The sequence below is a fragment of the Typopeltis vanoorti genome, chromosome 5 (assembly GCF_054136105.1).
Source record: "Typopeltis vanoorti isolate ZY-2024b chromosome 5, IOZ_Tvanoo_1.0, whole genome shotgun sequence".
NCBI classification, from domain to species: Eukaryota; Metazoa; Arthropoda; class Arachnida; order Uropygi; family Thelyphonidae; genus Typopeltis; species Typopeltis vanoorti.
Window position 1 is genome coordinate 104,206,519 of NC_143553.1, and position 23,583 is coordinate 104,230,101.

The 23,583-nt window shown below is 39.2% G+C and overlaps 1 protein-coding gene across 1 annotated transcript in view; it reads left to right on the top strand.

The window, feature by feature from the left end:
• The window catches only part of LOC150106702 (C-Jun-amino-terminal kinase-interacting protein 4-like), a 713,212-nt gene that overhangs the window by 659,668 nt on the left and 29,961 nt on the right, over nt 1–23,583 (top strand). Inside the window, 1 exon segment of the mRNA XM_090393457.1 lies at nt 19,009–19,157. Within this exon segment, the coding sequence (XP_090249583.1) occupies nt 19,009–19,157 (149 nt within the window).

Sequence of the window (23,583 nt, forward strand, 5' to 3'; positions counted from 1 at the left end):
TTAGACTTTGCAAAGGCTTTTGATAGATTAGTGCATAATAAGTTCATAGTCAAACTAGAGCAGATGAGGTTAGATATTAGGCTAGTTAATTGGGATAGGTATCAACAAGTTGTGTATATGGTGGAGCAATATTCCAGAAGAGGAATGTCACTAGTGGTGCCTTAAGGGTCTGTTTATGGGGCATTGCTGTTTAAGCTGTATTTTAATGATGTTGAGTAAGATTTGAATGAGGATATGGGTATTTGAATGAGGAATGAGGACTTGGGAGGTGGCTAAAGGAGTCGAATTTACAATTAAGACAGGGTACATGTGGAATTACCGGGCTGGTAAGTATGACAAGCTTAGGTGTGTGCTTGGCTCAATGCCATGGCATGTAAAACTGCAAGGGCTGGATGTTGATAGTGCATGGGAGGTGGTTAAAAACTGTTTGCAGGAGGCAATGGTTGACTGTATACAAGAGTCCGAATAATAAATCAAGTAGGGGTTAAATGGATGAATAACACTATTAAGCTTGAGTTGCAAAAAAAGAAACAATTGTGGAGGGAATTTAAGGAGAAGGGTGACCATCAGGCGCAGGAACAGTATAAAGCTCAGGCCAGGATGGTAACAAGGGTGGTAAGAAAAGCAAAAGCAGATTAGAGAAAGGAAATTGGCCACGCAGGCTAAAGAGAATCCCAAACAGTTTTTTTCAATATGTTGCAAGTAAAAGGGAAAATGTTCATGGTAGAATGATCTTAAAAAATGCTGAGGGGTAGGGAGGTAACCGAATCAGTCGATATTGTGGAATTACTGAGCGAGCACTTTGCAAGAGTATATCATCCAGGTGGTGACTTTGCAGGAATGGAAGAACCAACAGCTTATACTGGAATTGTGATGAATGAAGTAGAGGTAACTAGTCTATTACAGAACCTCAATGTCAATACATCTGTGGGATTGGATGGTATACCAACTCGTGTCGTACGTGAAGCGGCCATAGAATTGTCAGTGCCCTTGACCATTTTGTTTAATTTGAGCCTCAGGACTGGGTCAGTCCCAAGGGGGTGGAAAGAGGGGAAAATAGTTCCACTGCACAAAGGTGGTTCCAAGGCTGCTGTTGAAAATTACCGGCCAATCAGCATAACAGGAATCATTATCAAAGTCTTAGAGAAAATAGCCAAGAGGAAAATACAAGATTTGATAGAAGAAAATGGGATACTGTATCGGGGACAGCATGGTTTTGTGAAAGGTAGGTCATGCCTCAGTAACTTGCTCACGTATTATAACACAGTGACGGCTGAACTGGATAAGGTAATGGGTTTACAGTGATTCTACTGGACCTTGCTAAGGCCTTTGACAGGATACCACATGGAATTCTAATCAGTAAATTGCAGCATATGGGAATGGACATAGGGGTTGGTGAGATGGATAGGAGGGTGGTTGACGGAGAGATATCAGAGAGTGGTTTACTCAGGAGTAGAGTCCACAAGATGGCCTGTGACTAGTGGTGTGCCACAAGGATCTGTTCTTGGACCACTGCTGTTTAATTTGTTCATAAATGATATAGGAAAGGATCTGAGAGGAACAGTTCGTTTGTTTGCGGATGATGCGAAGTTGGGTAGGGCAATAGTGAATGCAGATGACGTCAAAATTTTGCAGGATGATTTGGATAGATTGGAGGTCTGGGCTAAGGAGAATGGATGTCAGTTTAATGTGGCAAAATGTAAGGTTATGCATTTTGGGGTGAAAAGATTGGCGGCAGTTTACTGCATTAGTGGAACTGTGCTCCAGGAAATTGATGAGGCACGAGATTTAGGAGTGTTGGTGGATAAGGAATTGAAATTTAGGGGGACACATTGCAAAAGTGGCCAAATCAGCTCATCAAATTTACTTGGTTGCTGAAGAATACGTTGACAAGCAGAGACAAGCAGGTTGTTCCTCTGTATCGAGCCTTGATAAGACCCCATCTCGACTACTGTGCTCAGATTTGGTCGCCTAGGTTTCTTCTTGATGGGGAGGAGATGGAGAGGATCCAGAGGCGAGTGACCGAGATGATAGCAGGTCTGTGGAATGAACCATATGAGAACTGGTTGATAGGCAGAGGAGGGGAGATATGATTGAGACATTCAAATTACTAAAGGGTTTCTATAAAATTAATTCAGAAGATATTTTTGAGAACAGGGCTGGTTGTGGGAGGACTAGGGGACATCCATGGAAATTGGGCAGAAGTGTGGTTAGTAAAGGTGTTAAAGCTGGGTTCTTTACTTTTAAAGTAGTGAGTGAGTGGAATGCGCTCCCTGAGTCTGTGGTGGATGCTGTGACAGTGAATGAGTTTAAGGCAAGGTATGATAGATACTGTATGAATGTCGAATAGTTGTGATGAATATGATTTGGGGCCTCCCTCGATGAGTCTAATGACTCCCTGGAGTTGCTCGTAATAATAGTAATAATATACAGTTGTTTGCAGATGATGCAAATTTGGAAAGAACTATGAGGAGTAGAACAGATGTTGTGGCCTTACAAGAAGACTTGAATAAATTCAGTGAATGGAGATGCAAGTTCAATGTTGCAGAAATGTAAGGTTTTAAAATTTAGGAAACAAAGATGGGATGTAGAATTTATGCTTGGTGTGGATATATTGTTGAAGGTGGAGGAAATAAGGGATCTTAGGGTAATAGTGGATAAGGATCTGAAATTTAGGGGACAAATTGCCAAAATTGTGAGGACAACACAAAGAATTCTGGGACTGATGCAGAGGACACTGACTTTTAGAAGTAAGGAGATTCTTGTTCCATTGTGTTAGGCTCTGACTGGGCCACATATGGACTATTGTACACAGATTTGGTCACCTGGTTTTCAAAAGGATGAAGAGATAAGTTAAGGGGATAAAAATCCCTTATTGTTTTTCAGCCAGTAAGCGAAACTAAGATCGAAAACTACGATCTGAACGTTTCATGCCGACGAACCCGGCGGATCCAAGCGTAAGTGACCACTTGGTAGTGCCACACCAAGGCAACTCGTTACAAAGGTGGAGCAAGCTCCCTCACTATTCTTGATATTTTCTCATAATGTAAAAAATCAGTCAAGAATAGTGAGGGAGCTGGCTCCACCTTTGCAACGAGTTGCCTTGGTGTGGCACTACCAAGTGGTCACTTACGCTTGGATCTGCCGACAGTTCGTCGGCATGAAACGTTCAGATCGTAGTTTTCGATCCTAGTTTCGCTTACTGGCTGAAAAACAATAAGGGATTTTTATCCCCTTAACTTATCAACCTCGCCAGAAAAATAGCCGTTTGGCTTTTTATCTTAGTTATAATATGTTATAACATAATATAGTGACACACCTTTCTGTGCATTCGTATAGCAAAGGTATGTAAGTTCTTTTCACTTAAACTCTGATATTCTAGGTCTAGCTACTCACTGAATAGACCTCAAAAAAGGTTGAAACCGGTCTGGGTAGTGACCTCTCCTCATAATGTAAAGCAGTACTACATCTCCTAGGAGCTGTGTATTTTTACATTATGAGAAAATATCAAGAATAGTGAGGGAGCTGGCTCCACCTTTGCAACGAGTTGCCTTGGTGTGGCACTACCAAGTGGTCACTTACGCTTGGATCCGCCGACAGTTCGTCAGCATGAAACGTTCAGATTGTAGTTTTCGATCTTAGTTTCGCTTACTGGCTGAAAAACAATAAGGGATTTTTATCCCTTTAACTTATCAACCTCGCCAGAAAAATAGCCGTTTGGCTTTTCATCGTAGGATGAAGAGATGTTGGAGAGGGTCCAGAAGTGATTCACCAAAATAGTTTTTAATCTCTGGAATCTTGAATATGAAGAAAGGTTGAGATGATGCAATTTGGCATGAAACGTTCAGATCGTAGTTTTCGATCTTGGTTTCGCTTACTGGCTGAAAAACGATAAGGGATTTTTATCCCCTTAACTTATCAACCTCGCCTGAAAAATAGCCGTTTGACTTTTTATCTTAGGACGAAGAGATGTTGGAGAGGGTCCAGAAGCGATTCACCAAAATAGTTTTTAATCTCTGGAATCTTGAATATGAAGAAAGGTTGAGACGATGCAATTTGGAGAGTCGAATGGATAGAAGGAAGGGGGGGGGTGATATGATAGAGATATACAAGTTGGTAAGGGGTTGTTATTGGATTAGTGTTGAAGAGGTGTTTCATAAACTGGTAGAATATTGGGGGAGTACAAGAGGTCATACCTGGGAGGTTTATAAGGAGGGTGTGATAAAGGAGTGATAAGTAGGTTTTTTTTCATGGAGAGTTGTGAATGATTGGCATGCATTGCCTGAGAGCTGCAGGGAATTTGAATGTGTTTGAAGGCACTGTATGATGAGATGTGTGTATGACAAAATGGATCTGCTAGATGAGTCTGTGACTCCTTGGGGGGGGGGGGTCTTAGGATAGTAATAATCATTTTGCTTGATGGACTAGATTTCACACGTTGATTCTTACACTCACTTGCATAATGGGTGTTTTCACACATGCACACACACACACACCTGCATCTTCCCTAATTGTTTAAGTTTTCCTGAATTTGCACCTCAATATGCTTAGCAAACAAATCTTTCTCTCTAGACACCTTACACCAAAACCATTTAGGTGCAGTCCATCAGCATTATACAAATCCTTTCTGTCAAACTCAGACCACAGGTACACAAATCCTACATTATTCTTGCTGCATGTGTGTATTAATTTGTTTGCTATCGACACCCTCCACCTCAGTTTTCCTCTCTCATAGTGTGGCAGGAGACTTACAATCTTCATCTTCTTACTCTTCATTTTTGCTTCATCCAACAACTCCTTCACATCCTCCCTCTTAGAACGCTTCTCACCTCTTAGGTCATTAGTGCCAGTGAAAGCAATTTAGTTCTTTCACCTTACCTTTCTCAATCTGGATGGTATGACTAGTGTCATTAATTTTGGTGGAGATTTGATTTTGTTATAATTTCATTAAGTACTCCTCTGATCATAGAGTCTCCTTACCTTATTCATGATCTAAATCCTTACCGAGATAACCTACCTCATCTCGGCACTGCTAATATCTAGTCATTTCTGCAATTTTTTAATTTCGCACTTTGTACTGCGAAGGATAACATACAAGCTCGCATTTCCTTATTTAGGTCCATTTTGTTTTCCTGGGTTTTCACTGCTGCACATTCAACATTAATTCCACCAATTATATTTTCCATTCTATAATTGATGTCTACCATACTGACACTTTCCTTTTTCTCACCACCCAACTGGCACTCACTCTCGATACATTTAACACACACACATTCTCATCAGTTTTGCTGTCCTTCAAATTGTAATATTTTGTATTGTAATATATATTACCTATGTGGAATACTCCCTATTAGAATAGACTGAAGTTTTATGGTTATGAAATAACCATAGTGTACAGACGGAAAATAATAAATATGATAGAAATGTATAAGTTAAAGGGGTTTTAGAAGATAGATACAGAAGAAATGCATGGTGAGGGGGAGAGAACATACGTTAATTTCTGGAAGTTGTTTAAGTGATTAGCAAAGGCATCAACTATTGAATGAACGAATGCAATGGTTTGCCAAAATGTTTTGTCAGTGAATAAATATAAGGAGAAGTATGCTATATTTTATGAATAATAGTTTTTATGTTGGACCCATATACAAGAGGTTGGCTGATCAACCTATATTACTTTAGTACCGTATAAGGGTGGTGGGTTGGGAAAGGAGAAACTTGTTGACATTCGATTTAAAAGCCTGTATATTGTATTCCCTGGGAAATACATCAGGGGGAAGACTGTTGCACAGTACAGCAGTAGCAGGGATGAAGGAGGAGGAAAAGAAACTTGTTCTGTGGGTTTAAAGATGTACTGTGAAAGGATGTTGGGTGGCAGCTGTACGTGTTCCAATGGGCTTAGTACAGAGTGGGGGAATTATTGATACTGTTTCAGATGAACATTTTCCATGGAAATATTTATAGAATATAAAAATTGCATAAACTAAGCATCTATGTGAAAGTGAGGGGAGTGAGTTGGTAAGAGATGGGTCATTTATCAGTCTAATTTCTCTCCTCTGTATTGAGTCAAGCATTTTGAGGGAGCTTTTAGGAGCCACACTCCAAATGTGAGAACAGTATTCAATAGCTGGGCAGATTTGTGATTTGTATAAAGTTAACAGCTGTTTAGAGGTTAAGTAACATCTTGAGTGAAAGAGAAATCCTAGTTTTTTGGAAGCTGAGGATGCAATGGTTGTGATGTGTTTATGCCAAGAGAGGCCTGATGTTGATGTAATTCCAAGAAGAGAAATCTCATTTTGTCTGGGAATTTCAGTGTTATCAATAATAATACTGGGGGAAAGTTCTTTTTTGTCAGAAATAAGACAGAACTGGATTTTACCAGTGTTTAAGTTAACGAGGTTATCTGAGCCCCATTGGAGGATAGCTTGCAGGTCAGAATTAACGGAAGTTGTGGTTGGTGTTCTGTGGGTTGGAGTGAGTTGTGTAGGGTAAGGTTTATCGAATGAAAGGATGGAGTGCAATGTGCTGTCATCTGCAAGACTGTGTATTGGGTTGGAGGTCAACTGAAGTAGGTCGTTGATATACAGAAGGAAGAGGGTCGATGAGAGAACTGAACCTTGTGGGACCCCAGCATTAGTTGGATGGTGAGAGGATAGGAAGCCGTCTACCATCGCACACGGTGTGTGTCTCTACAGAAAGCTGGCAATCCATGTGCAGAAGTTCTGAGACAGTCCAAATGATGGGAGTTTGCTTAGTAAGCCTTTGTGCCAGACCTTCAAAGGCTTTAGAGATATCAAGTGCAACCACTTGGAATTCACCAAATTTCTCCATGGCATTTGTCCAGAGATGGGTGATATATGAGAGCAGATCACCTGTGTCAAGCAGATCGGCATTGACGGAATCCGTACTGGTGGTCGCTTAATAGCTGGATACCTTCAAGGTAGAGTAAGAGTTGAGAATTGATGGTTTTCTTCATCACTTTAGATAGGACTGAGGTGAATGAGTTAGGGTGTAGGTAGATGGCAGCGATTTGTTACCCTTTTTAGGAATTGGTTGAGTATAGGCCAATTTCCAGGCTTTGGGATATATATACCAGTGGAGTAAGAGAGTATGTATAGACGGCCTAGGATAGGAGTCAGTTCAGCTGTACAAACCTTCAAGACAATTAGAGGAATGCCATCATCAGGGCCAGGAGCCTTTTTTGTGTGTGTGTGTGTGTGTGTGTGTGTGTGTGTGTGTGTGCGCGTGCGTGTGTGCGCACGCGTGTAATTTAGACAACAGGTTTATGATCTCTTTCTGACAAAAGGATACAGGGGACATTGTATGTTGGGTGACTGGGGGGGGGGGGCATTTGCCACTGTCAGTTATGCGTGCATTGGAGGCAAAGTGTGAAGCCAGGAAATTAGCTTTTCTGTGGGTGATATTGCAATTCAGCCATCTGGGTATGATAGAAGTGGGAATAGTGTAGGGCAAAAGTTACGACCAATTGCTTTCGCGAAAGACCAAAAGGCATGGCTGCCATTTAGACAGGCTGCTAGTTTCTTGCTTTTTTGCCCATTCAAATTCTGTTTTGGAAGCATTGATAATTTTCTTGCATCTGTTTCGGGCTTCGGTATAGGCATTGAAGGAGGATGGAGTTCTTGATTTGAGCCAATTGTGATATGGCTGGTTTTTCATTTGTACAGCCTTGGCACATCTTTTGGAGAACCAGGGTTTAGATAGAGGATGGCAGTTCAGAGAAGTGTGGGGAATGTATATTTTCATGCCAGTGAGGATTACTTTGGTGATACATTCAGTGCATATGTTTGGATTGGAAGACTATACACAATAGTCCAACCACGGGAATGAAGCATAGTAGTCTCGGAGGCTGTCCCATTTGGCACTGTTATAATGACAAACTACTCTGGAGGAGGAGATGAGCACTATTTTGTGGTCATAATTACCCAGGGGGCTCACTACATTCATTGCATATTTGGAAGGGTCATTGGTAAGAAAGAGATCTAGGATATTTGGGGAGTGATTCAGGTTATCTGGTATTCTGGTCAGCTTGTGAATAATTTGTGTAAGGTCATTAGTGATGGCAAATGTTTCAGCATCTCTGCCTGCAGGATCTGTACAACTGGAAGAGGAAAGGTGTTATGGACATTAAAATTACCTAGGAGGATGATTTCACTGTTAGGAGAGTGGGATTGGAGAAAATCAACTTTTAAGGAGAGGAAATTAAAGAGCCCGGAGTAGTTGATGATATTGGTAGAGCGATAGAGACAGCAGATGAATTTGACTGAGTGGAAGAGGGATATTTTTAACCAAAGAAGGTCAAAGTTGGGCGATTCTAGGTTAGGAGCTCTTTGGCAAGGTATGTCAGAGGGATATATGCTCAGATGCCACCCTTGGGTTGAAAGAGTTAAATAGTGTATAGCTTGGAAGGTTGAGATGGATAGTGCTGAGAGGAAGGTGAGATTTGAGTTTCTGTTAAAAAGAGTAGGTGTGGTTTGGTGGACTGCAGATGGTAGTGGACACTATTAAGGTTGGAGCTGAGACCACAGATGTTGGTAAAGTGGATATGCAAGGTTCTGTGAGGCATGGATTTGATCACAAGGGTCTTGCACATTTCCTATGCAGTGCTTGCATACTGGTCTCCTTGGTGGCTACTAGTGGCATCACTTGATTTTTGCACTAGTCTGGTTTGTTTGTAGTCTATGATCCAACTGTTATCTCCATTTTGCCATTTTTCTTCTAGTTGTCTTCGGAGTTGATGTCTTTGTTCCCTCTGAAGAAAAGTTAAATCAGGTCGATCACATATGCATGATCGAGGGCAAGTGTCCTTTAGCTTGTTATTTATCGCTATTATTAATTTGGATGTGTTTGTCAGTATATCACAGGTCACTTTCACGAGAAATGGAAAGTTCATTCCATCCTTTCTTTTGTTTATGGATCTGAAACGATGGCATTTGATGATATTTCTGGGATCGAAGTTGCATTCACCTGCTAATTTGCTGACGTCTTCTTTTAATGATTTAACTTTTTCTGCCAGAAAGTTCAGAATAATGGAGTTGACTCTCCTGTTTTTGGCCTCAAGTGACTCGTGTACTGTTGATGCGATTAGGTCACAGAGTTTGTTAGCGAGCACGGGTGCACTTGTGATCAGCTGCTGGTTGTCGAATATCTCAAGCTTAGTTTCCAACTTTCAGAGTTTGGAAGAGAAAGTATCAATCATGGTGTCAAGGTGTTGTTCGAGTTTTTCAACTCGTTTGCCTAGGTTCAGTAGCTCTTTTACTGGTGGAAGGCACGTTGAACAGAAGAAAGGCTGGTTGAGATCAATAAAAAGCTTGTGCACCGATTCATCTATGTTTGTGCAGGAAGTATGTAGCCAGTGGCAACAGAAGTCACACAATATACCTTTTTTCTTTCAGTAACTTTGGATTCACAATTGCGCCACTTGGTATTGTCATTCAGTTTGTTGGCGATCAGCTACGCTATGCTGATGGAACTTGAAGTAATCTTACATTGTTTGCCTTTGTTGCCTCCATCTTTACTTTACATCATAGGCATAGCGAGCGCTTTCATGTGGCTGTTTTTCGATTTTAAAAATAACTGATTTGAAAGACTATGAGTACTTACAAGTTGTGTGGAAGTAATTGACTCCTTTGCAAAAAAGCACTTGCAATTATGATAAAAGCGGGAGGACAAGTTTAATGTAACTTATTCAGAGATGCCCATGTATTAATAATGATACATATAAATGTAGTGATTTTATAGAGTAGTTCTTGTTCCACATTGCCAAGAATATAAAAATAATTTTCATTCATAAATAATAATTCACATCCTCTTTGCTTGGTTGGCCAAGTGGATTACATTTCCACTCTCCTGCTATTAGCCTGTGGGTTCAAATCCCACTATGGCATGGGTGCTTATGAAAGTGTCTAGGTATTAAATGTTTTTCACTGTCTGGTGTGAGATCAACACCTACTTATTGGAAGGCCTAAATGTAACGGCATTTAATGTGCTCCACCATTAAAGCAGTAAATAAGATGGAATGAAAGAGCAAATTTGTTTATGATATAGAATGTCAACTTGTTTCTTTTTCATTAATTTTTATGTTGTATCCAATGTTCCCTCTTAGCTGTGCACCTGTAAACTAGTCAAAAAGGAAGTACACATGCCTAGTAACTACATTGCACAAATATAATGCACTAATATAGTTAGTAATTTTTGAACATACAATAAAAACAAATTATATGATGAATCATGCTTACTAGTTATTTGTTTTATTTAGCAATTTCTCCAGCATCTCTACTCCAATATTACTCTAACCCACACTCTAATTAGTTACTTTAAGCCTCTGCAATGTGGGTAAACCAACTGCAGAGGCATATTTGTTTAAGAGTACATGCCGTCTAGAGTACAGTCACTTGAACTCATCCAAATGACATTAGATTTTTGCAGTACACAGATTTAAGTGAATTAATTTAGTGTTCACAATTTTACAGGTTATAGCTACATGAAAAAAAGGCAAACATTAATATGAAAAATATTGTAATAGCAGTTTTAGTGAATTAAATCCTCAAAATGTCACTTTTGAAATAAAAGCAGAAAAGAACTGCAAATTAGTTTAAATTTGACTGCCTGGACAGATATGACATAATTGTTTATAAACTGTATATGCAGTATTTAAGTAGTTGAAGGAATAAGCATTCATGTTCCTTTTTTTAGAAATATTTAACATGAATCTTTTATCAGTAATGTACACAATCTTCTAACATAGACATGCACTGCACACACACACACACTGAATCTGGAAATGAGCACGAAATATTTTTCATTCACTCATCGGATGGCAAAAATAGGGAATAGTGCTAACTTGGAGATATGTCTATCAATCTTTTTTTTTCATTGTACTGACTTCTGCCAAATTTGAGAACCATGACTTTGCAACAATAAGCTATCCAGTGCTCACTGTTATGCTAAAGAAATCAGAAAAAATTAGTCTTATTAATTGACATGATCTCAAAATGTATGCAGAGAACTGATCCATGGATTTATACTGATTATTACATCTTTATTCATCTGTATATACACTGCTTGGAAAAAAGTCAACAGACGCCCCCCCCCCCCCCCATTGTGCCATGAATGAGTCACATGTTTGTAGCCAGTATAAATTGGAGGAATAATATGATGCTCCCAAGTCAGTGCAACTGTGTCATGGTGAAATGGCTGTGAGAATGCAACTGATTAAGTTTGAAAGAGTTATAACCCCTTTGATAGGATGCCATGTTGCAGGCCTATCTGTTCAGTAAATTGTTGTCATATTGGACCATCCGAGGTCAGCAATTAATGCTACCTTACTGAGGTGGAAGCACAGGGAGTCAACTACAAGTGCTACCCACAGTGGACGACCCATCCCCCTCACTAAATATGACCATAAGGTGCTATGAAGGATAATATGTAAAAACCGACATGTTGAATGGAGAGTTCTGGGCATCAGCTGAAACACGAATCTGCACAAAAACATTCATAGCCAAAGCTCACGACATGGGTTTCCATGGTAGTACCACAACAAGCATGCCCCACATTACCTGAACCAACATGCAGCATAGTCTTTGGTGGTGCAAAGAGTGTGCAGTGGGACATGGAAGCTTGGAGGGCTATGTTATGGAGTGACAAATCACGTTACACCCTTTACCGAGCAGATGGATTGGTGTAGTTGTTATTATTATTATGTGACACCTCCAGGGAGTCCAAAGACTCATCGAGGTAGAGTATGCCAACATCATTGAATGATTGATCTCCTTCCAACTGCTAATAGCGCTCAAACTTGCTTAACTTTTAGCGTGAACCATTAGTAGCAGAGGCTCTACCAATTGACCAACCTTTGGCAAGTGCTACCCACTGTGGACGACCCCATCCCACTCATCAAACATGAACATAGGGTGCTATGAAGGATAATATGTAAAAACCGACATGTTGAATGCAGAGTTGTGGCAGATACCCAGTGAATGTCTCTTACCAGAACACATAACCCCAACTATGAAATTCGGAGGTGGTAGTGTGATGGTGTAGTTCTGGTTTGACTTCAGACCTCTGTTTGTGGTGCTATGAATACTGAACTCCGAGAGTATCTGAACATTCTGGACATTGCAGTTCTTCCTACTTTGTGGCATTTCTACAGAACTGGTCATTGTCTCTTTCAGCAAGATAATGCACTGTATCATAAGGCTTCTGCTGTAACTGCATGGTTGGTAGACTTGAATGTAACCACACATGGGTTGCCTCCACAGAGTCCTGATCTCAACCTGTTGAACATCTGCGGGATGAACTGGAGCATCTGGTGATGTCAAGGGATGGCTTCCCACAAACTCAAGCACCTCCTTACATGCTTACAAGAAGAAATATCCAAAATACCCATTGATCGCTATCACACTTGTGGAAAGTATGCCCCATAGAATTGCTGCAGTAATGCACTGAAAGGATGTCCTACATCACATTAAGGTGAGCACCATGGCTGTTTGTTCCTCACACTGTGGTGTCTGTTGACTGGAATGCATGCTGGCCTTAGGATTCTTTGTCCAAATAATTAATTGTAAACCACCAAAGAAGTGCATTCTAATATGAGCATTTATTCAAAGAAAAAGTTTTGAAGAAAATTTAGAAGCCTATTACACTGCTCATATGCTTAACCATAATCATGGACTTCCTAAGCTTTATGCTAAGTTTTTCACGAGTATCTGCTCTATAGTCACATGCACTCTTCTCGTGCAAAACTGTTATGCAACATTCATTGAAATAAGTAATACAGCCATTTCTAAATGGAATTAAAACAATATTTTTAAGTTCATATGTTTAATTTGTGTATATATACTCTAGTGGCAGAGGAATATCTAAATTATTAGTGATTACTTTATGAGAGTGTTTTATCCACATGTATATGTGCAGAGACATGTTACAGGTCAAGATGTGAAAATAAAGGTAGATGGACTTTAGGTGCTTAAAATACTACAAAATCTTAGCGTGAATACTGCCATAGATTAGATGGGATATTGGGCCATGTGTTACAAGAAGGTGCAAAAAAAATTTACGGTGCTTCTGACTACACTATTTAAGTTTCAGTTCTGTCAGGATTCCAGGCAGTAAAAATAGCACAGAATAGTTCCGTTACATAGAAGATGATCTAAGGCAAAGGTAGCAAACTATAAACCATATTATTATCTCAGGAGTGATGGTGGTTAAGCCATTGGAAAAGTTAAGGGTAAAATTCAGATTGGGTAGAAAGGAGTATGATACACTTCATGAAGGATAGAGGTTTAGTCATTGCCTTAGTAATTTACTCACTTTATAGAAACTGTATATAAAGTGTCAGTTCAGCTGGATAAAGGAAATGGTTACATCATGATACTTTTGGATTTTGCAAAGCACTTAAAATACTGCATGAAACTCTATTACTAAATTGTAGTAAATGAGAATTTATATGAAGCTTGTGATATGGATAAGAATGGCTGATGGATAGACATCAGAAAGTAGTATTGCTGGAATAGAACCCATGAAAAGATAGCTAACAAATGGAGTGCCACAGGACTCTGTTTAATTTTTACATTAATGATATAGGAAATTATTTGAGGAGGAATATGCAGGTTATTTGCTAATGATGCAAAAACAAAACTGGGGAGCACACTAGTTAATAATGGTGATGTAGATATATCTCGTAGGTTGATTTAAATAGACCAATATAGGCAAAAGGTAAGTTGCAAGTTTGATATATAGTTAAGTTCAAGATTAGAATTGAACTGTATGAAATAAATTGATATTGCTAGAAATTGGAAGGGGTGGGGATAAAGATTTAAAGTTCAAAGGCTATATTGCAAAATAGGGAAAAAAAATTGAAAGAATGACTTGGATGTTGAACACACTGAAAGTATGGGTGAGGAAGTCATTATCCCTCTTTATACGACTTTGATACAGCCACATTTGGACTACTGTGCACAAATTTAGTTGCCCGAGTTTCTTTGGAAGTTTTGGAGAAAATTCAGAAGCAGTTGACCAAAATGGAGATTTGAAGATTTGTGAATTACAGTATTAAGTTGATAAGCATAAAAGATGGGATATTATTAAAACATATAAAGTACTATAGAGATTTTATAAAGTAGCTGCTGAAAAAATTTCAGTACATGACCAGACAGGAGGGAACCAAGTCAGGCACTCCTGGAAGTTGCACAAAAGTTAAGAGCATGGTTTATTTGGGAGGGTTTTTTGCTTGGAAATTGATAAATGATTGGAATAGGTTGCCAAAGTCTGTGAGTAAATTGTGACTGAATGATCAAGGGGAGAGAGCGATAGCAATTGTGAAAACACTGATTACTGTGGGTTTCCATGGTAATATTTCTGACTCATCGATGTTCCCATATAATAGTTTTTTTTTTGATCACTTCTGGTCTCTTTCGACTAAAGGTGAGTTAGCTGGTCTCGTATGGAGGTAGAGTTTTTTCCACCCAGAAACTCAGGTGTTTTGTCCCTCAGAACAGGCAAACCAGCCCCATGAACACACATGGATTTACAGTCATAAAATATATATATATATATATATATTTTTTTTTTTTTTTTTTTTTTTTTTCAAAATTCATTTTTACTTGGTTGGAATATTATAAAAAACAAGTTTAATGACTATTACCGAGAGAAAAGATGACAAGATATATTTAACAAGATACTACTAGTTTACTAGTTTCGTTACATGAACATCCTCAGGTATCATAATCAAAGAAGTATATAAAAAATTACAGAGACTTAAAATTGTACTAACAGAAAAAGTATAAAAAACAGTAGCGTGTTTGAAAAAAATGCAAGTATGAGTTCCAATACAAACAAATACTCGCGATAGCGCGTAGTATTCGTTTGTTTGGAACTCATACTTGCATTTTTTTCAAACACGCTACTGTTTTTTATACTTGTTCTGTTAGTACAATTTTAAGTCTCTGTAATTTTTTATATACTTCTTTGATTATGATACCTGAGGATGTTCATGTAACGAAACTAGTAAACTAGTAGTATCTTGTTAAATATATCTTGTCATCTTTTCTCTCGGTAATAGTCATTAAACTTGTTTTTTATATATATATATATATACCTAATTCCTCATTAGGAGGGCTCAACCCCCCCCCACAGACACAGACACACACACACACACACACACACACACACACACACACACACACACACACACACAAAGGGACAGGGGAGAAAGGGGAAGAAACTCCATATGAAAAAATAAATAAAATCATGTTACAAATACCTTTCTTTCTTTTCCAATAGTATATTTCTTTTTAATTCCTAGTGTTTGTATACACATGCTGGCATTGTATAGCCATTATTTGTATTTAATTATATATCATTACTTTTGAGTGTTGAGTGTTTATTTTCAACAGAAAGAGAGAGTGTGTAAAGTAAGAATCGGGTCCCTGAATGTGGGTACAATGAATGAGAAGAGTAGGGAGATTGTTGACATGATGAGAAGAAGGAAGCTGAAGATCTTGGGCGTACAGGAGACAAGGTGGAAGGGCAATAAAACAAAGGAGCTGGCGGAAGGATATAAACTGTTTTACAGCTGGGTGAATGAGAATGGAAGAAACGGAGTTGGAATCATCATCGACAAGGAGCTGAAGAGTGGCGTCTGTGAGGTGTGCCGGAAGAACGATCGGATTATGAGTGTTAACCTTGAGATTGGAGGAAGTGTGGCTGTGATAGTGTGTGGATACGCTCCACAAGTAGGTTGTGATGAGGAGAAAGAGGCATTCTGGAGAGAACTAGACCAGGTAGTAATGGGAATCCCTGATGGTGAGAGAGTGATCGTCGGAGCAGACCTGAATGGGCAGGTAGGAAGGTGACGAAGTGGTGAAGAAAGGGTGCACACGGGGGTTGGAGTAGTGGTGAAAAAAATGAAGAAGGTAAAAGAATCGTAGAGCATGCTGTGGCCTTCGACCTGGCTATAGCCAGGTCGAAGGCCACAGAGACTGGTAACTCATAAGAGTCTGATAACTCATAAGAGTGGAGATAGGATGAGTCAGATTGACTATATTATGTGCAGAAGGAAATATCTGAAGGAGGTGAAAAACTGTAAAGTGATTAACGGAGAAAGTGTAGCAGCACAGCGCAGGTTGGTTGTGGTAGACTGTGATATAAAAGGGGGAAAGAAGAATAGACGGAAGTGGTGGAAAGATAGGAAAATAAAGTGGTGGAAATTTGAAGAGGAAGGTCCAAGGAATGAGTTTAAATAAAAGGTATTGGAAGGAATGAAGTTACCAGAGGATGTGGAAGAATGGTGGGACATAAATAGTCGGAATATTAGAAAAATTGGAGAAGAGGTGCTTGGTATGACATCAGGAAAGGGGCCACCCAAGGATAAGGAGGCATGGTGGTGGAATGAGGAGGTGCAGTTGGAGATCAGGAAAAAGAAAGAGGCAAAGAAAAAATGGGACATGACTGGAACCAAAGCTGACAAGGAGGCATATAGATTAGCGAAGAAAAGTGCAAAGAGAGCTGTGGCAAGGGCGAAGGCAAGAGCAGTTGAAGAGGTTTATGAAGTACTGGAGAGAAACAGTGGTGAAGCTAAGTTGTTGAGAATAGTGAAAGCTAGGGATAAGGCCTTAAAAGACATAACATCAGTTAAGCAGATAAAGGACGCTACAGGAGTAGTACTACAAGAGGAGGATAAAATCAGAGGAAGATGGGGAAAATATTTTCATAATCTACTAAATGAAAAGAATCCAAGAGAGAGGTGCGAGGATGGAGAGGCAAAAAAATGAAGGATCGGTGCAGGACATAAGCAGAGAGGAAGTATATTGGGTACTGAGAAAAATGAAGAATGGAAAGGCTGTAGGGGCAGACCAGATACCTGGAGAAGCTTGGGCAGCGAGGGTGTAGACATGTTATGGGATCTGATGAGGAAAATAGCCCAACAGGAACAGATACCAGAGGAATGGAGGAAAAGCATTCTCGTCCCAATCTACAAGGAAAAAGGAGATATTCAAGATTGCGGCAACTATAGAGGGATCAAGCTGATGTCGCACACGTTGAAGATATGAGAAAGAGTAATTGAAGGAAGGATACGACGGGAAACAAAAATTGGTGAGGAGCAGTTTGAATTTATGCCAGGACGAGGGACAAAGGATGCAATATTTGTGCTAAGGTGATTGATGGAGAAATATAGGGAGATGCAGGTGGAACTACATACGGTGTTTATAGACCTGGAAAAGGCATACAACAGAGTGGCCAGACAGGAGATATGGAGGTTTATGAGGAAGAAGGGGGGGTCGGAAAAGTACATGAGGTTGGTGAAGGAGATGTATGAGGGAGCGAAAACTTGGGTCAGGTCTAGTGTCGGCATGACAGAGGGGTTCCCCATTGTTGTAGGGCTCCATCAGGGATCAACTCTGAGCCCCTACCTTTTTGATCTGGTCATGGATGTACTAGTGGAGGATGTTAAGAAGGAGGTGCCAGGGAGCATGGTTTGCCAGTGATATTGTTCTCTGTGAATCATCCAGAGAGAAGCTTGAAAAGACCCTGGAAGAGTGGAGAAAGGTATTGGAGGAGAGAGCATGAAAATTAACCGGGTAAAGACCGAATATATGTCAACGAGGAGTGATGAGGATATGATCATATGACTCCAGGGTGAAAGGTTAACTTCAGGGATGAAATTCAAGTACCTTGGGTTGGTTGTCGAGAGGAATGGTGACCTGGATGAGGAAATACAGCACCGAATAACATGCGGCTGGATGAACTGGAGGAAGATGAGTGGGTCCTGTGCGACAAGAGAGTGAGTTGTAAGATGAAAGGAAAGCTGTATAAGATGGTGGTGAGGCCGCCGATGCTCCATGGCGTGGAGACATGGCCTATAACAAAGGCACAGGAGAGGAAGATGGAGGTGGCGGATGTTGAGATGGATGAGTGGTGTTACAAAGAAGGACAGGATAAGGAATGACTACATCAGAGGGATGATCAAGGTGAGACCAATCAGTAAGAAGGTACAAGAAAGCAGGCTGAGGTGGTTCGGTCATTTAGAGGGAAGTAGCGAGGAGTATGTTGGTAAACGAGTGGAGCGTATGGAGGGAAGGAGGAAAAGAGGCAGGCCCAAACTCAGATGGAGGGATAGGGTGGCAGAGGATCTTAGGGAGAAAGGTTGGAGTTGGGAAGATGCCCTAGACCAGAGAATCTGGAAGAAGAAGATTAGAGATGGGAACGCTGACCCCGTTTTACATGGGATAAGGCATAGCGAAAGAAGAAGAAGAAGTAGTGTTTATTTTCTCATTCCTCTGCACTAGTGATAATGTAAGAGAGGTACAGTGAAATATTTGTACGTTGTCACCATTGAGTTGTTAAACTCATTCCAACTGTAGTTACATATAACTTATCCCAGTATAAACAATTGATGGGTACCTTGCTTGTTCAAATGATGCACTCTTATATTCTGATTTTGCCTTCATTGCCACACACATCATTTTTCAAATCTCTACTTTATATTGCTGATGTACTTGTTCATTGCAGTTTTCCTTTCATGCAGCTCTTTTCTAAATGATGCTAGTCATTAATTTAGCTCCTACTTTAATAATTCTCCTAACTAATAATACACTGCTGATATCCTCCTTGTAGTGTCTAATGCTAAGATACTGCTATAAGGTTTTAAATTTTGTCATTCCCCATCCAATTCTCACTCTCTCTATCTCTCTCTCTCTCTCTACCTTTTCTGAAAATACAGTATCCATACATTCTATCCCTGTGATCATATCTTCTCCCATCAATCAAGTCTCACTACTAATCAGTCATATAAGAATTGGCCAAGTTGAACTTCTTGTGTCTGGGTTCTTCTGTATATTAACTGAGATTCATTACACCTTAACTAGTTATTTATTTTAAAGAAAAAGTGTAAATATTGTATAATTTTGCTATCATTTGTTGATATTATGTTAATAATAATATTAATTGTGATTAAAATAGTCACTGATTTTTTATTATTTTTTAAATATTTAGATGGCCAGTGGGATCTTACCAACTATCATATTCTAGATTTGGGACATCCTCATTATTCAATTCGCTGCATGATTGCAGTTCATAATAAGATATGGTGTGGTTATCGTAATAGAATTCATATTGTGGATCCAAAAACTCTGTCATTTGAGGTTAGATGTTTAGCAATTCCAAAGAATTTTTATAATTAAGAAAACAAAAATCATTGAAACATTATTTGGAAAACATATATGGTTTTATGATATATTGCTAGTTTGAACTCTAAGTGAGGGGGGAAACGAATGTTACAAGGGCTCATATTACATACTGTGTTTCAAGGCCACCCAAAATATTTAGCAACATAGTATGTAGTGGTGTATGACTGAAGTTACATTTTTCATGTTATCACATACCATAGATAAGATACCACCACCACTTCTACTTTTACATAGTAGAAGTGGTGGTGGCCAGTAGATAGCCTTGGAATAGTTGCTGTTGATTGTGATTGGAGGATTGAGTGGTAAAGGCAGAGAGTTGTGAAGTGGGTGCCCTCCCTCGATGAGTCTTTGGACTCCCTGGCGGTGTCACGTAATAATAATGATATTTATTAATTGTGATTAAAATAGTCACTGATTTTTTATTATTTTTTAAATATTTAAATTGCCAGTGGGATCTCCGTAGCTCAATTGGAAGAACGACGGTACGTTGTGCCCCTTCGATTAGAAAAGGCCTAAGTTTGATTCTCGTTGTGATAGGAGGAATCTTTATATGGACTTTTTCAATTGAAGGTGAGTTAGCTGATCTCATACGGAGGTAGCAGGGTTTTTTCTACCGGAAACTTGGGTTTTTCATCCTGCATGCAGACAAATCGGCCTTTCAGAACACACACAATTTACAGACAAAAAATACTAGTTGAGGTGGTGGTAGGCAGTAGATGACATTGATGTAGATGATTGCTAGTAGAGGTTCAGTATAGTGGTGGAGATGGAGAGTTGTATAGGTGTCCTCCCGCGATGAGTCTTCAGACTCCTTGCAGGTGTCACAAATAATAATAATATAAAATGGCACACAGTAATTGAATCTTCTTCAGTGCACAAAATTATGAGTGATATTGAAATTCACTGCCAATTACAAGGTTTTTAGGATGAACCAACCATGGATGTGAGTACTTGACATTGTTGAGCATAAAGAACAAGAAACAGCAGTAGCATAGTTGACATTAAAGACAAATCACAAAATGGGTGACCAGAAACTACACCTAATGATATCCATAAGTGAAAAGCCGAGCATTTAATCTGAGAAATTAGAGAATAATTCAGAGCGCTAGCTCTGAAATCGAGCATGAACCAACCAAATAATTTCAGAGTTAGGATATAATAAAGCATGCACACATTGTATCACATCCTTAATGAAATGTGAGATCTGAAATTCATTGCCAGTTGATTCGACATTACCAATCATTACCAGTAACAGATTTCCACTCTTATCTGTTTCATTTCACTGGACAACTGATGTTGATGCATCACACAATATACACACCTGCACACACTTTATTGTAGCACAGTTCTGTAATGATTTCTTCACAAATGACTAATGATGAAAGTTGGGTCTATCATTATAATAGAATAACATGATCCTACCTCTTTAGAACCAAAAAATTCAGAACTTGACCTTCAGAAATGGTGATTCATTGTATTCATTCTAAGGAACAGCTTTAAATAAAAAAAACAAAAAAACTTGATAGTGTAAGGCTACACATTAATATATTCATTTCAATGGTTCTCAGTGGGACCAGATTTAAAGTTGTGGAAAACATCCTCCCTTCAGCTCAGACTTACCTTCATTAGACGTCATTTATTTCCTAAATTAAAGAAATTTCAAGAGGGCAAACAGGTAAAAGAAGATGATGTAAATGAGATAGGTGTGAAATGGATGAATGAAGAGATTATGTATGCAATCTAGAAGAAGACATTATGTGGTGGCAGCATAAGATGAATTGTGATAATCATTACCATGAGGAGCACAAAGAACATGCAAGGAAGGTGACTTAGTTGGTTGTTGTTGTCATGTGAAATTTCCCAAAATTTTTCTCATCCATCCCTTAGGACTGGTTGAGCCCTCCAACAAGGGATTTTTAAGTATGTATTTTTTTACTGTAAATCTGTGTGTGTGTGTGTGTGTTCATGCGCCAGTTTGAGTGTTCTGGGTGGATGAAAACCCGAGTTTCTGGTTAAAAAAACCCTCTACCTCTGTATGAGACCAGCTAAGTCACTTATAGTCGAAAGAGACGAGACCAGATAAAGGTTCCTCACATCACACAGACGGAATCGAACCCAGGTCTTTCCGACCAAAGGGCTTCATCTATACCGACTGAGCAACAGAGGCTCAACTTAATTGGTGAGGGTAGTAAAAGTGTGATATGAGTAGTAGTTAGCTAATAAAGAAATATCCTGAGACTTCTTTCAGTATATAACCAGCAGATGGAAGAATGATATTGGTCAGTGAAACTGGTAAAATGATAACCACTATTTATTTAACAATATAGTTGAGATATAAAATGAGCATTTCATAAAGGTATTTCATTCTTGTGAATGTGACATGGAGTTGGAATGCAGTGTAAAGGGAGGAGAAGAGACTGGCTGTGAGTGAACAGGAGATATATATGGAGAATTGAGTTAACTTGATGTTATTAAAGCTGTGGAACTTGATGATATATCATCACATGTTTTGAGAAAATATGCCAGGGAGTTGACATCTGCCTTAAAACATTTGCAAGGTAGGATTGTAATTCTTAAGGGAAATGACAAGACTCAAGCTTCAAATTATAGGCCAGTATGTGTTTCATGTATTGTAGTTAAAATGTTGGAGAGGTTAGTGATTACCAAGATCCAAAATTTTGTTGAAAACTGTGGTATTCTCTTTGATGAAAAATATGGATTTAAAAAAAAAAAAAAAGGTAATGTTTTAATAATCTGCTTACTTACTATTTCAATAAGGTGACAAGACCGGTGCATTGGACAAGGGAGTTGTTTGCACATTGATTTACTTAGATGTTGTAAAGTTTTTTTGATAGATTGCCACATGATAAGTTGATAGTTGAATGGGAACAGATAAGAGTGAAGATTAGTTTAGTGCATTGGATTGGAGACTAGATATCTGATTGGTATAAGCAAGTTGTATATGGGAGCAATATTTCAGTGGAGTAAAGTCACTAATGGTGTTCCTCAAGGGTCTGTTTTAGGGCTGTTGTCATTTGACTTATATGTTAATGATATCGAGGAAGGTTTGAATAGAATGTTTTGCAGATGTAAAGTTGGGAAGAACTATGAAGAGCAGAGCAGATGTTATAAGAGGACTTGAATAGACTGTGTCAATGGGCATGGATATTGGATTATTAGTTCAGTGCTGCAAAGTGTCAAGTTCAGAATTCGAAAAACAAAAAATGGAATATAGAGTATACTTAGTCTAGCCATAAATACTATTACAATTTGAATAGCATATAAACATTTAAACTATCAGTAAATCATTTACAGCTTTCAGCACATACCAACCACATCTATAACGGGCATATAGTAGCACTCAATGTTTGAAATGTCAATGCCCCCCCCCCCCGTTTGCCTTCATGCATGCCCAAACTCTGTGAGGCCACATATCGATGGCAGCACTGCCATCAGTATTATTAACATGTAAGTCAAACAACAACAGCCCTAAAACAGACCCTTGAAGAACTTGCTTATACCTATCAGATATCTAGTTTCCAATCCAATGCACTAAACTAATCTTCACTCTTATCTGTTCCCATTCAACTATCAACTTATCATGTGGCAATCTATATGAGCCCTCCAAATCCACCTTCAGGCTGGCAGTAATGGGGTGTCATTTCTTTTAGGCTCTCTCAAGCTCCAGCCACAATTTGAAGACCAACGAATTTAGATCGGGACTCCCAGATATCCAATCAGGTGGTGATATGCGGTTAGGTACATTTGCCTCCAACAACTGTTATGTGATCCACGCCTTGTGTTCAGGGACTGAGTCCTGTTGGAAAGTCCACAACCTACCATGAAATAAAGTGTTGTTCAGGTGCCATACCACATGTTTCAGCATGGCATATTGATACACTTAGGTGGAGATTTTGACCCCCCCCCCTTTCTTGCAGAAATGCAACATAGATACCTTCTGATACGTCACCCTGCAAATCTGGTATATGCCATCCTGGGCATATACCCGATTGTTTTGGCAGCTAAACAACTCTTTTATGGTGAAAATCTTCTCATCTGTGAATAGGAATATCTCTGTGTGTGTTGTTTGCATACTGCCAGAGAAGTGCCTTTGATTTTATCAGCCTCTACCACATAAGCTGTGGTGTTAGGAAGCATCCAGTAGAATGCTGATAGGCTCTCACCCCAGGTCATCAAGTAGTACATGTGACATTGTTCTCTGTGAAACATTCATCTCTCATGGCATCACATTCTGTTCTCACAGGATCATGGCAAAGGCAGCCTTCAGAGCTCTTAAATGACATTGCATCCAAATGCAGTATGGTCGACCTGGTCTTTGCCATTCAGATACATCTTCAGTATCATTATAACGATTAATAAT